At 40.7% G+C, this 13,755-nt stretch overlaps 1 protein-coding gene across 1 annotated transcript; it reads left to right on the plus strand.

Annotated features, from left to right (window-relative positions):
* The first annotated feature begins 2,834 nt into the window (after positions 1-2,834).
* On the plus strand, positions 2,835-6,447 carry SOSTDC1 (sclerostin domain containing 1). Its single transcript, XM_009931349.2, has 2 exons — positions 2,835-3,183; positions 5,407-6,447. Exons 1-2 carry the CDS (start codon positions 2,862-2,864, stop codon positions 5,820-5,822), a joined length of 738 nt encoding a protein of 245 aa, XP_009929651.1. The 5' UTR covers positions 2,835-2,861; the 3' UTR covers positions 5,823-6,447.
* Positions 6,448-13,755: the final 7,308 nt, after the last annotated feature.

A 13,755-nucleotide genomic window follows, 5' to 3' on the forward strand; every position in this document is an offset into this window, starting at 1 on the left:
ATATAGGGTTTTATAGATCAATAAGAACATCCTGAGTTAAGCCCAGAGGCAAAAAGGAAGCCAGTACAGACTTCAAAGACCTTGTGTAATATATTCCTTATGGCCAATATTACAGATTAAGCACAGAGCAATGTTCTACACAAGCCATCAAATCTTGACTAGAATAAGGACAGACTATACATTGTACAAGTCTATTTTGGTGGCTACAAAGGTAACATAGCCTTCACCTTTAAGAACTTATCACAATTATCTAACTAAAAATAACAAAAAATATTTTACGTCTAGGAACCTGTTCTGAGCTAAGCATTAAGAAACACCTTTTGTTATGAGGTTTGCTCAGGAAGAATAACCAAATCTGACTGACCAGCATCCCTTCCTCTCCTGCGATTTCTAATCTCTCTCAGGAAGACTCGGAAAAAGTGAAAGGCTGCAAGCTCTAGGTTTGGCAAAGGAAAGTGTAAATCAAATTAACTGACAGACTCCTCAGAAGCCTGCTTACCTTTCAAAGCAGAGAGGCTGACAGTACTGACCAAGGAACTGAAATAATGAAATATTCATACAGTATTTGTAACAAGTAGAAAATACAAATGAAACTAAAATAATGTCTAGTCTGTGTCTAATGCACAGAAAAATGAGGTCATCTGTATTATCTTTCCTATGACAAATTCAGGGCCAAACTTTTCTTTTACAAATGCTGCAAGAGGCTTGTCTTGAGGTTTGCCTTCTCTAAGTGACGAGACCAAGAGAAGTATGTGACCAACTTAATGGTTTCATATAGCCCAAATTTGAAAGGATGATTTTTAGCTCTCACTGAAAGCTGAAAAGGGCAAGGCTTAGCAAGCTCCTTGAAGACCTAGTCCTGTAGCCACTCCAAGGTCCATTCATTTTTTCTTATGAGAAGAAAGCAGCTCTCACGGAAACTTCTGACTTTCCCAAGTCTTGTCTAATGTGGGAAAATCTACTAGGAAGAGGTCCCTTGACTGGTATCCACAGGTACTATGGATAACTGAAAAATGGGTTCCATGTTTTTAATTATATTGGCTCAGTTCGGCACAGAGACTATCCTGCAGGATAGGTGAGATGTGTGAAGATCTGTATGATCTGCGGATATAAGAAAAAATGAAGTAGGACTTGAACATGGGCAAAGTAGACCTTTGGTTAGCTGCTGCTGAAGAAAAATAATGCTCAGGTATTAATGGTCTGTAATGTACATACCTTCTTTGATAATTTGCTTAAGGAAACTTTCACTTCTACTTTATTTTAAAAGAAAGTTAAAATGCACATCTTTGCTTTTGTGGTTAAATAAGACGTTCCATGAGAGTGGAACTTGGAGCCTTGTCAGGGGTTAGCAGTGATCCCACTCGTCCATACATTACTCTGCTGAAAGCTCTCACTCTGCCTTGCAACATTCTTGTTATTCCAGAACTGGGTTGGGCTACTCATAATAGATGCAGGCAATCAACTTAACTTCCCCACACACAGCTCTGCCAGTAAAGCTAACTTCACCTTGCAACACTCCTGTCTTTCCTGTGTCTTTTAAGCAAAGGCTATCAATTCAGCACCTACTGTGGATCTGTCCTTACTCCTGCTGAAATCCAGGGTATCTTTCTTAGTGATTCAAGAGGGAAGTGTTGCTGATACAGACAAATGTCTGCTGGTGGCTAGGATGAAACAAAGTTGTCGTCTCTGAATGACTGAGATTTTGACCCCGGCAGTAGAGGCACCTAACCTGTGTTCCGGTTCTGCTTTCATTACAGCAAATAAAATCCCGGATGACTCCATAGATATCAATTCAGTTACGAAGACTGTAAGTGAGATTAGAGTCTAAACTTTACATAATGTGGCCTCCTTTATGGTTGTGCTTTTTCCAAAGAAAAAGATTTCCTTTCAATGAGAACACTGTAGCTCTCAGTGTTGATCACCATTGTTTTATTTATAATGAAAATCTACAGAGCATTCACCATGATGCAGACAAGCATTGGCCTACTGACAGCATCTCAATTTACACTAGCATTTGGATTTGGGCCATGTAATTTTATGTAAAATCAAAGAAGTGTGAAACAGTAAAATACTATGCTGAAATAAGGATTGTTCTTTCCTCTTTGTTTTCTTTATCACATGAAATAATACATAAAAAATATAAGAACGCGCTAGGCAATGTACAAAACTAAAAAAGACTAGTTTGGTGAATGAACATAGTGAGAGGCTATGAATATGGATATGTTGGTACTAAGGAGCCTAGAGGAGATGCTTTTTACGCATGGTGATACAGAAATGCATACTTGTAACTCTGCACACCAGGGAGAGAATATTCCCCTAAAACAAGTAGTTTCTCTAGCGGTGCTCTGTGTTGATCAAAGCTGCATAATTTAAAGCATCTAGAGGCAGCTTTAAATTATTCACAATGTATTTTTTCTAAGCGATCTTGGTATAGAGCAGACAGTATTTGTGTCACTAGCAGCCTTCTGTAAGTTCTATAAACTTTTGCATCCTTACAGAGCTGGCAAGTTCTCCCATCCGAGAAGAGGGGACATAATTTTGCTAACAGGAGCAAGAGGGACTCATCCGGGCACTGTGTTAGCCCCATCACGGGAAAACGCCAGGCACGCAGGGCCACACGGAGCGGCGGGGCAGAGCCGGCAGCCTCCAGGTCTCAGCCCGAAGGCTGCTGTGCGGTGCCCAAGAGTTCTCCGATACCCTCCAAAGCCCCAAACAGGAATCCTGCAATTAGTGTATCTAAACTCCTCCTTTACTGCAGTCTTCTCTCCTATTGGTAAAAGGTCTTCGCAGGCTCATGTAGGGGTCCCACCCCTTTTGTGGGTTTTCATTCTGAAGCTATCCACAACTTTACACCTGAATGAATGCCAAGCCTCTCTGAATATATAAAGGAAACCTTCAAGAGCAATTTCAGAGTTACCCAGAAGAAGCAGAAGAAAAAGATTTCATCCAGCTCTGTCAGACAGAGACTGAACCCAGCCATGCTTCTCCCTGCCATTCACTTCTATGGCTTTCTCCTAGCTTGCATCTTCACGAAAAGCTACTTGGCTTTCAAGAACGATGCCACAGAGATACTTTACTCGCACGTTGTTAAACCCGCTGCAGCGAGCCCGAGCAGCAACAGCACGTTGAATCAAGCCAGGAACGGAGGCAGGCACTACCCCACCGCCGGATCCGACCGTACCAGTGAGTATCCCGCCGGCGGCACCTCCCCCGCGGCCCGCAGCCCTCGCTCGGCCGGCCCGGCCCGGCCCGGCCCCGGCGGGGAGCCCCGGCCCCTCCCGGCCCGGCCCCGGCGCCCCGCTGCAGCACGTTTTGTCCGTTCCCCCCCCGCCGCCGGCCGCGGCGCCGCAAGGAACCGGCGCCCGGGGGGAGCCGGGGCGAGGGGAGATGCTGCCGGCGCCGGGCAGGGACCCCCCTGGCCTCCCTGCCCCGGGCGAGTCCCGCAGGACCGGCCCGCTCGGGCGGGCTACTTCCCGGGGGAGGCGCACCCAGGGAGGCCGCGGCTCACGGCTGACCCGGCGGGGAGGCGAGGTAAAGGCAGCGGAGCGAGAGGCACCGGCAAAGCGCTCGCTGCCTGGGCTCACCCTCCCGCTGCGGGCGGGGGAGGTGTCTGGGCCACTTTTCAAATGCAATAAAAACCTCTGAATTTTGTTGCCGCTGTTTAGTTCTGCTTCCTGCTGTAGCGCTTACCTGCTTAACACCTCCAGCAAAAGTAAACAAATCAGCTCATAATTTACCTGCGATCTCTGCTCTGACTTGCCTTCCTACATCTAGTCTCTTCCTGCTGGGCTTTATGTACCCATGTCAGATGCACGGGGATCTGGAAACCTTCTGCTGACTCTGTCTGCTCCCTCCCCTGCCCACCTCCGTCAAATGGAAGAAATCCAGGGAGACACACACACACACACACACACATGCACACACCAACCCACCCACAACGATTTGATAGAAATAGCGTCATCCCTGGAAAGCCAAGGCAAAAAGTGACAGCGATACCTTTCGGCTAAGCCAGGTGTGTCAGCCTCTGTGAATGCTAAGGGTGTAAGTGCACAGGAAACATCCCATCATTACGAGATTACTGGAGCAGCCCAGTAGGCATTCGGCGTCAACGAGCTGTCACTGGAGAAAAGCCGAGCCAGGAAAGACACGCAAACAGGAGGAAAGACAAACTCCAACCTGTGACCAGCTGCTTCCAGGTACATTCCTGAGTGCAGCTGCAGGAAGGCAAGCCTCAATCTTTTCTGCAAGGCAGGCAGGAGACTGTAAGCAGTCCCTCGGATCAGTCCCTCGATCAGTCCCTCCGACTGCCCGCCCCGAGACACAGGGGACAGGGGGAAGGGATCGTAACTCAGTGCCTCTCTCTGTTATGAACTTGCTTCCAAAAATCCAGGCAGAAACAGAAGGAGCCTGTAGCTGCGATATGTAGATGTACCTTCAAAGCCTTTTATGATTCACTCTAAAATGTTTCTAGTAATTACTTCTATTTTAAAGGCGTTAGTTAATTGCATTGTGTGTAGAATCTGCGCCGTAATTGTCCTTCAGAAAGAGGGAGAGCGTAGCCAGTAAAGGTTGCTTATTAAAATTAAGCGCACTGTGGGCGTTTATTTCAAAGTGTAATTACTGAAATAAACAGTTGTGTTTATTGCAGGGTGCCGAGCTGCACATACAGGCGGGTACAAACATGCCTGTATGAGAAGCTCTGCATGTTGATTCTGTCAGTTGCCTGAGAGAATTTGCAGGATCCTCTATGTCCCATAGAATATAAAGACTACTACAGATACAAAGATGGTGTTACCCTGAGGGCAAAACGACCGCTCTGAAATGGTGTCTGCTAATCATGCAAACTTTGCATGCAGAACGCCATTCCTTGGTAACTTCGGCTCTTATCCCTTCTGCAGTGTCTGTGTTCAGAGCAGCAGTGCTCATGGGAGATTCAGTCCACTGTAACCGTGGAATGAGAAGAGACACGCTGTTTGAAATTCATTCAAAAGCATATAAGCAGTTTCCAAAGCACTCTTTTCCCCTTGCTAATGATCCAACGTAATCGCTGTAAACATCACAGAGCAGATTCCCTAGACTGAGAACAAGCAGGAAACATTTCTTCCCTTGGGGCATTTTTTCTCTTCTAAAAGGTATGTCCCTGAGAAGGATAGAGAATAAAATTGCCTCTTCTACCACAATTGCTGAGTGCATATCATTAGGATTTCTTTACACTGTGGTAATACCCAGAGATACCATCAGCACTTGAGGCCCTTGTGTTGGGGGACACAACAGTAAAGAGATGTCCTGTAAAGATTACAGCCTGCTTTGACTTCTGCAAAACATAGCTTGTTAATGTGCAAATGACTGGTTAAGGAAACCTCTCCATTCCAAATCTCAGTGTTTATTATTCTGTGCATTCTGCAGATCGTGTTCAAGTTGGCTGTCGGGAACTGAGATCCACCAAGTACATTTCAGATGGCCAGTGCACCAGCATCAATCCACTGAAGGAGTTGGTGTGTGCTGGTGAATGCCTCCCTTTGCCACTGCTCCCCAACTGGATTGGAGGAGGTTATGGAACCAAGTACTGGAGCAGGCGGAGCTCGCAAGAGTGGAGGTGTGTTAATGACAAAACTCGCACCCAGAGGATCCAGCTTCAGTGCCAGGATGGAAGTATAAGAACCTACAAAATAACTGTGGTCACGGCCTGCAAGTGCAAGCGATACACGAGGCAGCACAATGAGTCCAGCCACAACTTTGAGGGAACCTCTCAAGCAAAACCTATCCAGCACCACAAAGAGAGGAAAAGAGCCAGTAAATCCAGCAAACATAGTACAAGTTAGAAGTCAGACATCCTCTCCTCTCTCGTCTCCCTCTTCTCCTGCCAAATTTGAACTCGCCTGTAATCACTTCTTTACCGTTCTGACTGCTAAAGACAAGTCTGCCATTGCTGTGTTCTCACCTGACACTACATGCTTATTGCTTTGGCCAAAATCAAAAGGGGCATGCTCAGCATACGGACCTTTTGGGTGATTTTCCAAATGCTCAAGATGGGGAATAACACAAGCCTTCCAAACCCAGCCAAGGAGGCAAAGAAAATTTGCCATCAACATTCACTGAAGTCTGTTTTGTAAAAAGATGCTTTGTTGTGTGTTTTCATGAGAAGAGTTATCATGTCTATTGTGTTCTATATCACGTTTTAGGAACTTCTGACAACAGCTTAAAAATACACCACCTAATATCTGCTTTCAGATTCATTCTAAAAAAAATGCCTTGCATGCTGACCTTTCTCTTATCTCAGTATACCAAAAATTGAAATATGCATGGCAGCAATCAAAAAGTAAAGCTGAACAAACTATTTATTTGTTGTTGCAATTATTTAATGAGCTTTTATGTGTGTTATTTCCCTCCAAAATGTTCTTATGTTTATAGCTTTTCTCATGTATCAAAGTATTTTCCTACGATTTGTGGCTGGATTAGAACATACATTTTGTAGATAATGTAAAATAGACATTTTAGCATTCTTGGTATATATATTTTAATTTTGAACATTCATAGACTTAGGTGTCATTTTGAAGTAGCAACATAAAAATTGTTTTTTTCATTCTCCACTGTATTATTTTTGTTAAAAAGTATGCAATCACAAGACAGATATGATGATTTCCTTTCAAAATAATTGGTTTCTTTTTTTTTTGTACAAAAATAAACACTGCTAAAAAACTGTATTGTCTGGCTCTGTGTATGAAAATGCACACATTTTAATCAGTCACATTTAATCTTAAAAAGCGGGAAAACATTATTACGTTAAAAAAAATCTACCCACGATATTTAACATGAAAACAATCTATCTGTGGATTCTTGTACGAAACTTATACAGCCCCTTAACAGATGGTGCTTATGAATGGTCCAAGCCAGGTTCTTATTTAGCAATTCTAAAGTTGTACATTGCAGAAGAAGTGTATATTTGGGAAGTTTTACAAGCTAGTAAGACACCACATTTTTTTTTCTTTTCATTAGTGATTATCAAGTCAAAGACTAATGGTAAAAATAACATGCAGTTTCATCTTTCCCATAGAGCCAACAGAGTCCTGCACATTATCCACAAATTCTTACAGAACATATCAGGAAATACATAGTAACCAATCTACCTTTCAGTACATATACAGAATGTATCGGGAAATATATAGTAACCAATCTACCTTTCAGTACATAGTCCATGAATCACCTGTTCTTAATCTTTCAAACTATATCAAAATACTATGGGCAAGATTTCATAATGGGATTCTGCTGTTCTTAAATCACTAACTTTTACAACCCATTTGCACCCAAAGAAAAGATTACACAAGCAGAGAGTAACGAAAAGTATTGCCTGAGAAGGTCTCACACAAGCTCTCTTTGACCTTCTCTTTATCTCATTCCATTTTGCATTTTAATTCCAAAAGATTATTCATGAAGTTCTCGGCAGAGATCTTCCTTGGTCGTTAAGGTAGAACTGTTTGAAAATCACTGCTACTGCTTGACTTACTGAATCCTAAATTTTATGGACAAAATTTAATGATTTTTCCTCAAAGCTACTTTCAAGAATTCTTTTCAAAATCTGCTGTATGTAAGAAAGACATATACTTTTTTTTTTAAGTGATCTACATGGTGGTACAGTTAAAAAACATTGCATTAATGACCTAGTTGTTTCAAGTTTAGTTCTCTGATGGTGAAAATATCAGAACAATGAGATCAGAAACCATTTATACTTAAATTCTGTGATCTTAAAGGTGCTTCTTTTAAGCCTAGGAGGATAGATGATGATAAAGGAGTTAGCAGGGAGAGAGGTGACATGATGTTGCTCCTAGGCATATCAGCCCAGAGGACCTAAAGATATCCTAGTTTTTTATTTGAACAGACATTATAGTCTAATTCAATCCCTTTTATGAGGGAAAGATTATTCACAAATGCCATATATCTGTCCATTTTTAAATTGTTCTCCAGCCACTTCTTCAAGATGATAAAGCACAAAAGATTGAGATAATAGACCAAAATTTAACCAAAATTATTTTCAAATCAAACAGTCACTACATATCAGTAAAATTTCTCTGCCTGTTCTGTGTTTGACTCCCAGAAATAATAATGGTGAAAAAACTCACACATCTTGTTCATGACTCTTCTATAGCCAGTGAAGTTTGTAAGAACAATACACACATTTATTAAGAGTTTGCATCTAGCAATAGAGATTATAACTCCTAGTCCGTTTTTTCACACAGAACTACCTGAAGAGGAATATTTCAACACACTTCCATTAAGATAACTTAATGAAATTTTGCTGGACATGCTACAGAAAGACCATGGGGCCCATCTCTAAGTCTGGCATATTTGAGGGAAGCCAGTAAGAGCTTTGTCCATCAGCAGCGACTGAACTTCGAGGTGTCAGCTAAGTTGCCTATGGTCTCTTCTTTGGCCATGACTTTGGCTTTCTGTGGGGGAGATCTGCAGGAAAGCAATGTCAGAAAGATGTTAATCTTGAATTTTCTTAAGGAATAATGTTACTCTTTGTGACTCATCTCCTAGATCTGACTGCTTCAGTCTGCCCTATACAATCTCCCTTCTGTTTCATCCTGTTACATGTGAACTCACAGGGGTCTATCCAAGGATCCAGACAAAAGGCATTATATGAGTACCTCCAACTAGTTTTTTCCATATGGAGAGTCTCCAACATGTAAAGTTGCAGTAGGCAGCATATGGGCCATCGCTCTTGTATCTATAGTGGAGAATCTTGCCAAAGGTTCTCAAATATTCAGTGAAAAAAAATTACTGCTTAAACTGAAACAATTTTAAATATGACACATCTTCTTCTGTTTGTTTCAGAGTTAAAAAGGAAAGACAAACGTGCTAAAATTTTCTTAGTTTTCACCTGAAATATTAAGCCAAACAGATACAAGAAGCATGTAAATGTTTTGAAAAAGTACAACAGAGGAAGATCAGATGAGTGTTTTACACATTTTAGACAACTAAATAGTCTAGACTGACTACACTAAGAATATATAGAAGCTGACTTTCTCAATAATATCTTATCATATGGGCAGATCACTAAGTCCAGAGGCTTCTTAAAAAGCGTTTCAAACATCTTGAAAATAACCTAATAATTTTCTAAGTTCTCATACTTGCTTCTTTAGAAAACTAAACGTGAATAAATTAGAAATAATCTGTTAATCTTCCATCATTATTGCCTTACTTTCGAGTTGATGAAAACAGCCCCCAACTAAGGGGTAAATTGTAAATTGTTTTATAATGAATGGAAATCAATTTTCCTTAGACATCACTAGAAACAAACTCAGCCAGATGCTGATTGTTTTGATAGCGTGGCAGCACTCGGAGGCACACTTCGCAGAGGCAGTAGTAGATAGCAGGTGTCGTTAAGACCTTACCAACTGTGGAAGTCAGAAGGGCCTGACACTTGCAGTCTAGACTAGAAAGGCCCTTGAGAAGTTTATTTATTCATTTTTTACTAATAGTAACAAATCTGGTGCTCTCTCCTTTCCAGTAGCCTTGGAATCAAAACCACCCAATCCAAGTTCAGTCATTTGTTTGGAAATCAAGCAGACATTCGAATAACACCCTTCAAAATACCTAACAGATTTCTGCTAGTAAATCACTGTAGTCCTCCTAACCTTGACCTTTATATCCTTCCTGAAGAAGTACAGCATTAATCAAGAAAGGACCATTCAACACATTCCACTGTGAGAGTCTTGTTGCTACAGTATTAACCTGGAGGTGTTCAGTGGAAAATTATAAGGAATCCTTAGTGTTGGAAGGTATCCTATTCTCATGATGCATTTCCTTTCCCGTAGGCCAGGCAAGGGGCTTTGATTTTAAGCTCATCAACATACATGCAAACATTGCTCCAGGCTAAAACCAAAAATTCTCTAGAGATTTATGAGTTCTGCAGACATTCTGTCACTGGATTTGTTAATGATGCTTGAACGTCGCCCCCACAACAAAAAGCCTGCCCATGCATCTTTCTGAAAGACATCCAGCCTTTCAGCTCACTCATCGTATGAGTTATGTGGACTGACACACTACAAGAGTGTGATTTACAAGTGATACTTGCCTAACACCGAGTTAATATTCAAATATGTACCTTCCTCAGTACTTCCATGATGAGAATACACTCTTCATTCTTAATTAATGCTCATCAAACTACACGCCATGAAAATAAGTAGTCTCTACTAATTGCTGAAAAAAATCTGTACAAACACTGGACTGTAACTCCATTTTGGGTGCTGGTTTCTTCTAACTCCCTTTGGTTTGACAACATATTGTAGCGAATGAGGTAGTGTGACATTACCTAGCCGGAGTTCAGGCCTTCTTAATGCCTCTATACAACCACAAAGAAATATAGAGGACATCTTAATATAAATGAAAATCAGGACCACTGACTTTAATAGGACTGGTTTTGGAACATGGTACTTTGTGAATGTAAAGGGAAATAAAAAAAAAATCAGCTCCCTGGAAAAGAGGCCTAGATCAGAATACACTGCAACAACAATATAGTTCTGTTTACTAAATCCCAAAAACAACTGCTGTCAAAAAGCGACCTTGGTTACCATCTACTTAAGTAAAAAAATTAAATCACCTAAAAATGTTTTGTTGAACACTGTCTACTTCTTGTCCCCTGTCCTATTACAGTAGTTGTACCATAGTGTTTAAAATTGTTTAAACCCTTAGCTGTTGTGAACTATACTTACTACAGCATACTTGCTTTTTGATACAGAAATATTTTAAATCTCTTTTTAGACTGACTGGATGCATCATTTTTTAATTTTGACTACTGAGAGGAAAAGTAATGCTCTGATTTGACTTAGGAGTTCCACATTTGATTTGTTTTGTTAGCCCCAGTGAGAAGTGACTTAGCGAGGAAATGGCAAAGAAACTTAGTAAAAGCAAAAACCAGTGTGTGAAGTCCAATGCTTTGGTGGGCTAAAGAAGAGCTAACCAGGCACATTCATTAAAGTTCAGTATGAAACAGTGGAGCGTTGAGGGAGAGGGCCTCAGGAGAAAAGTACTTCTCTAGCCCTACCACAAGAACAGCCACAGAAATGGAGGGACTATGCAGAGCTTTAAAACAGACTCTGCAGCACAAAGGCTTTAATTGCAGCTGAAGCAAGTTTAAACATCTGTTGCTTGTTAGATTATTATTTTATTTACTTATTTATTTATTCATTTATTTTGGGGATGGGTTGACGAAAGCTCTTTTATATTCCCTATGGCCATTAAACTGGGATGGAGAACAGAGGTCTGTTTCTAAAATGTAAAGCTGCAAAAATTTTGGTTGTAGTAAGGATCACTTGCTTTTTTTGCTTCCACTGAAAAAGCCTGCTGAAACTTTTGCCTTTGCACATCTTTACTGCCATTTTTAGGACGGTAGCCAGAACAGCTTATAGCAGCAGCGAACAGGTTGTATCGCTGCACCACATCTTTTGTTTTTAGATATTGAAATGTCTGAATCCGGATGTGTCTACGAGAGGTGAAAGAAGAGAAAATGGATCAAAAAAATTGAACAAAATGACGTGTGGAGGACAGCATGTGCTGCATGTCCTTCATTTTCTTCTAATCATCACAACTTTTCATGAGACTGCAAAAGACTTGTTCTATCTGCAGATTGCCAAGCCAAACACTAGCCAATGCACATGCTACCCTTGGGATTTAATAGACTTCTAAGTCTAAATTCACATGGTAGATAACCATTTCTGACTGTCTCTGTGTCTTCTCTTCCCATGCAAAGGGAAGAATGCACAGCGCAGTATGTCTGTACCATCCACATATTCCATACAGAACCAGGACAAGTCAGGGAGACATCAGAATCTGACATCTTCACAGAAATTCATGTTTCACTGCATTGGTCATAGCTTATGGTGGACAACCACAGCCTCCTTGTTCTGAGGAGAAAGAATACTGCCTAAGCTGAAAAGGTTCACATACAGGTTTCTTAAAAAGCTATCAGTCTACCACACACCTGGACTTCCTTGTTGAAGAATTTGGCTCAAAATCACGCTTACAACTTACAAAAAGTCTATCAGTAGATTCCCTCTCAGTGTTACACCTACAATAATCTGATTTTGCGAACAAGACCTTTAAGAATACAGGTAGTGAGTTATACATAAAAACTCTTTCAGGTGCTCTGCAACTATTGTCCCCGTATTTTCTTTTGAACTTTTTGTAATCAGTTATGAATCTTGACACTTCTGCCAGAAGAAAATGTTTGCAACATCCTTTGCCAAAAATAAAGATGGATTTCCATTTTTATTTGCTTAAACACTTTTTTGCATACTTCTTCCATAAAAGCCCTCATTAGACAGACCATCCAAGCCACTGTCTGAATCTTAAGACTGCAGTACTTTATGGTACTCTTCATCTACTCTAATACTGCAGCCCCTTGCAAATCTGCCTGCTTCTGCACTCCACTTTGAAACTTCTGGCTCTGGCAAAATCTAAATCCTCTTTCCCATGGTGTCTCAATGACGAAACATTTTTCTTTCCAGTAATTAGGTTACTTGCCCCACAATTCTGTTCCGACACAAAAATAAAAAAAGAAGAGCATGCATTACTTAATCCATTTTCAGAAGTGTTCAGTACTGAAGAAAACAATGTATATGGAAACACAAGTGTACTGGCACAGGTCAGTGTCAGGAAGAATTTTTAAAGTAAGATAAATTGGACTGCGTTACTCAGAAATACAGTAACAGAATACAGAGTATTTTTCATTAAGTAGTTGGTTTGCATCCAGCTAGATTAGTATGTTGGAAAATGGTTAACCTTTGATGGTTGCTCAGTGGTATATGCTAAATAGGCTAAGTCTCTATATAATTGCTGGATGACAGGTAGCCACATTGCTGCAGACGGGAAAAAATCTGTAACCTTGATCTTTCTAAAAACTGAACAGGATCAAAGGACTGACCCTTTCCAATCTGATATTTTCATGCTAGAACTGAACAAGCTAGGAAAGGATGAGGCAAAGGATTAGGACAGGGCTACTGTTCTGGGGACTATCATCCTACAGGTTTTGCTCACTATTAAGCCACTGTTAAGAATGAGAAAAAAGATTCACAAACCTTTCCACAAGGCAGGCTACATTTTAAGGCACTTCCCTTACAAACTGCCAAAAAAAGTTAGAATGTAACACTAAAAATTCAAAAGAAAAGGAGAAAAATTAACTAGCTCCACATGGTTGTTTTGTCTATGTGTACCATACAAATCCACAATGAATGCAAAGTCAAATTTTTGTGTTGGATAGTATCTTCTCTTACCTGCTGCAATTTCTGTGCCTGACGGTATAGCTAGGACCAGTCTTTATTTGTTAATTAAAAACTCACATGGATGGAATCCCTCCTACGGACCTTAGAGGTCTTTTCCAACCTTAATGATTCTATATGAACTCTGGCAAACTGAGGTCATCTATGTTCTTCAAACATAGGACTAATGAATAACATGCCTGGCATTCTAAGGGTAAGGACCATTATTAACACAACAAGAGATGCAGTAGCAATACTTTCAGTGTAGTAATAAATAGTAAAGCTTATACTCCTATTCATACCAAATCTGAAAGTTTTTATTGGTGTCATTTGATTATCTCCATCACTTTGTCTGGTGAACTGTTTCACATTCCATTACAAGCACTCTGAGACAGATAACACAGAATATAGGAAAGCAGTAAAACGTGGCATGATAATATGCACGTACCAAAAGTAAAACAAAGATTTAGAGCAGTGAAAATTCAACTTTATTACA

This window comes from Opisthocomus hoazin, chromosome 4 (assembly GCF_030867145.1).
Source record: "Opisthocomus hoazin isolate bOpiHoa1 chromosome 4, bOpiHoa1.hap1, whole genome shotgun sequence".
Taxonomy (NCBI): Eukaryota; Metazoa; Chordata; class Aves; order Opisthocomiformes; family Opisthocomidae; genus Opisthocomus; species Opisthocomus hoazin.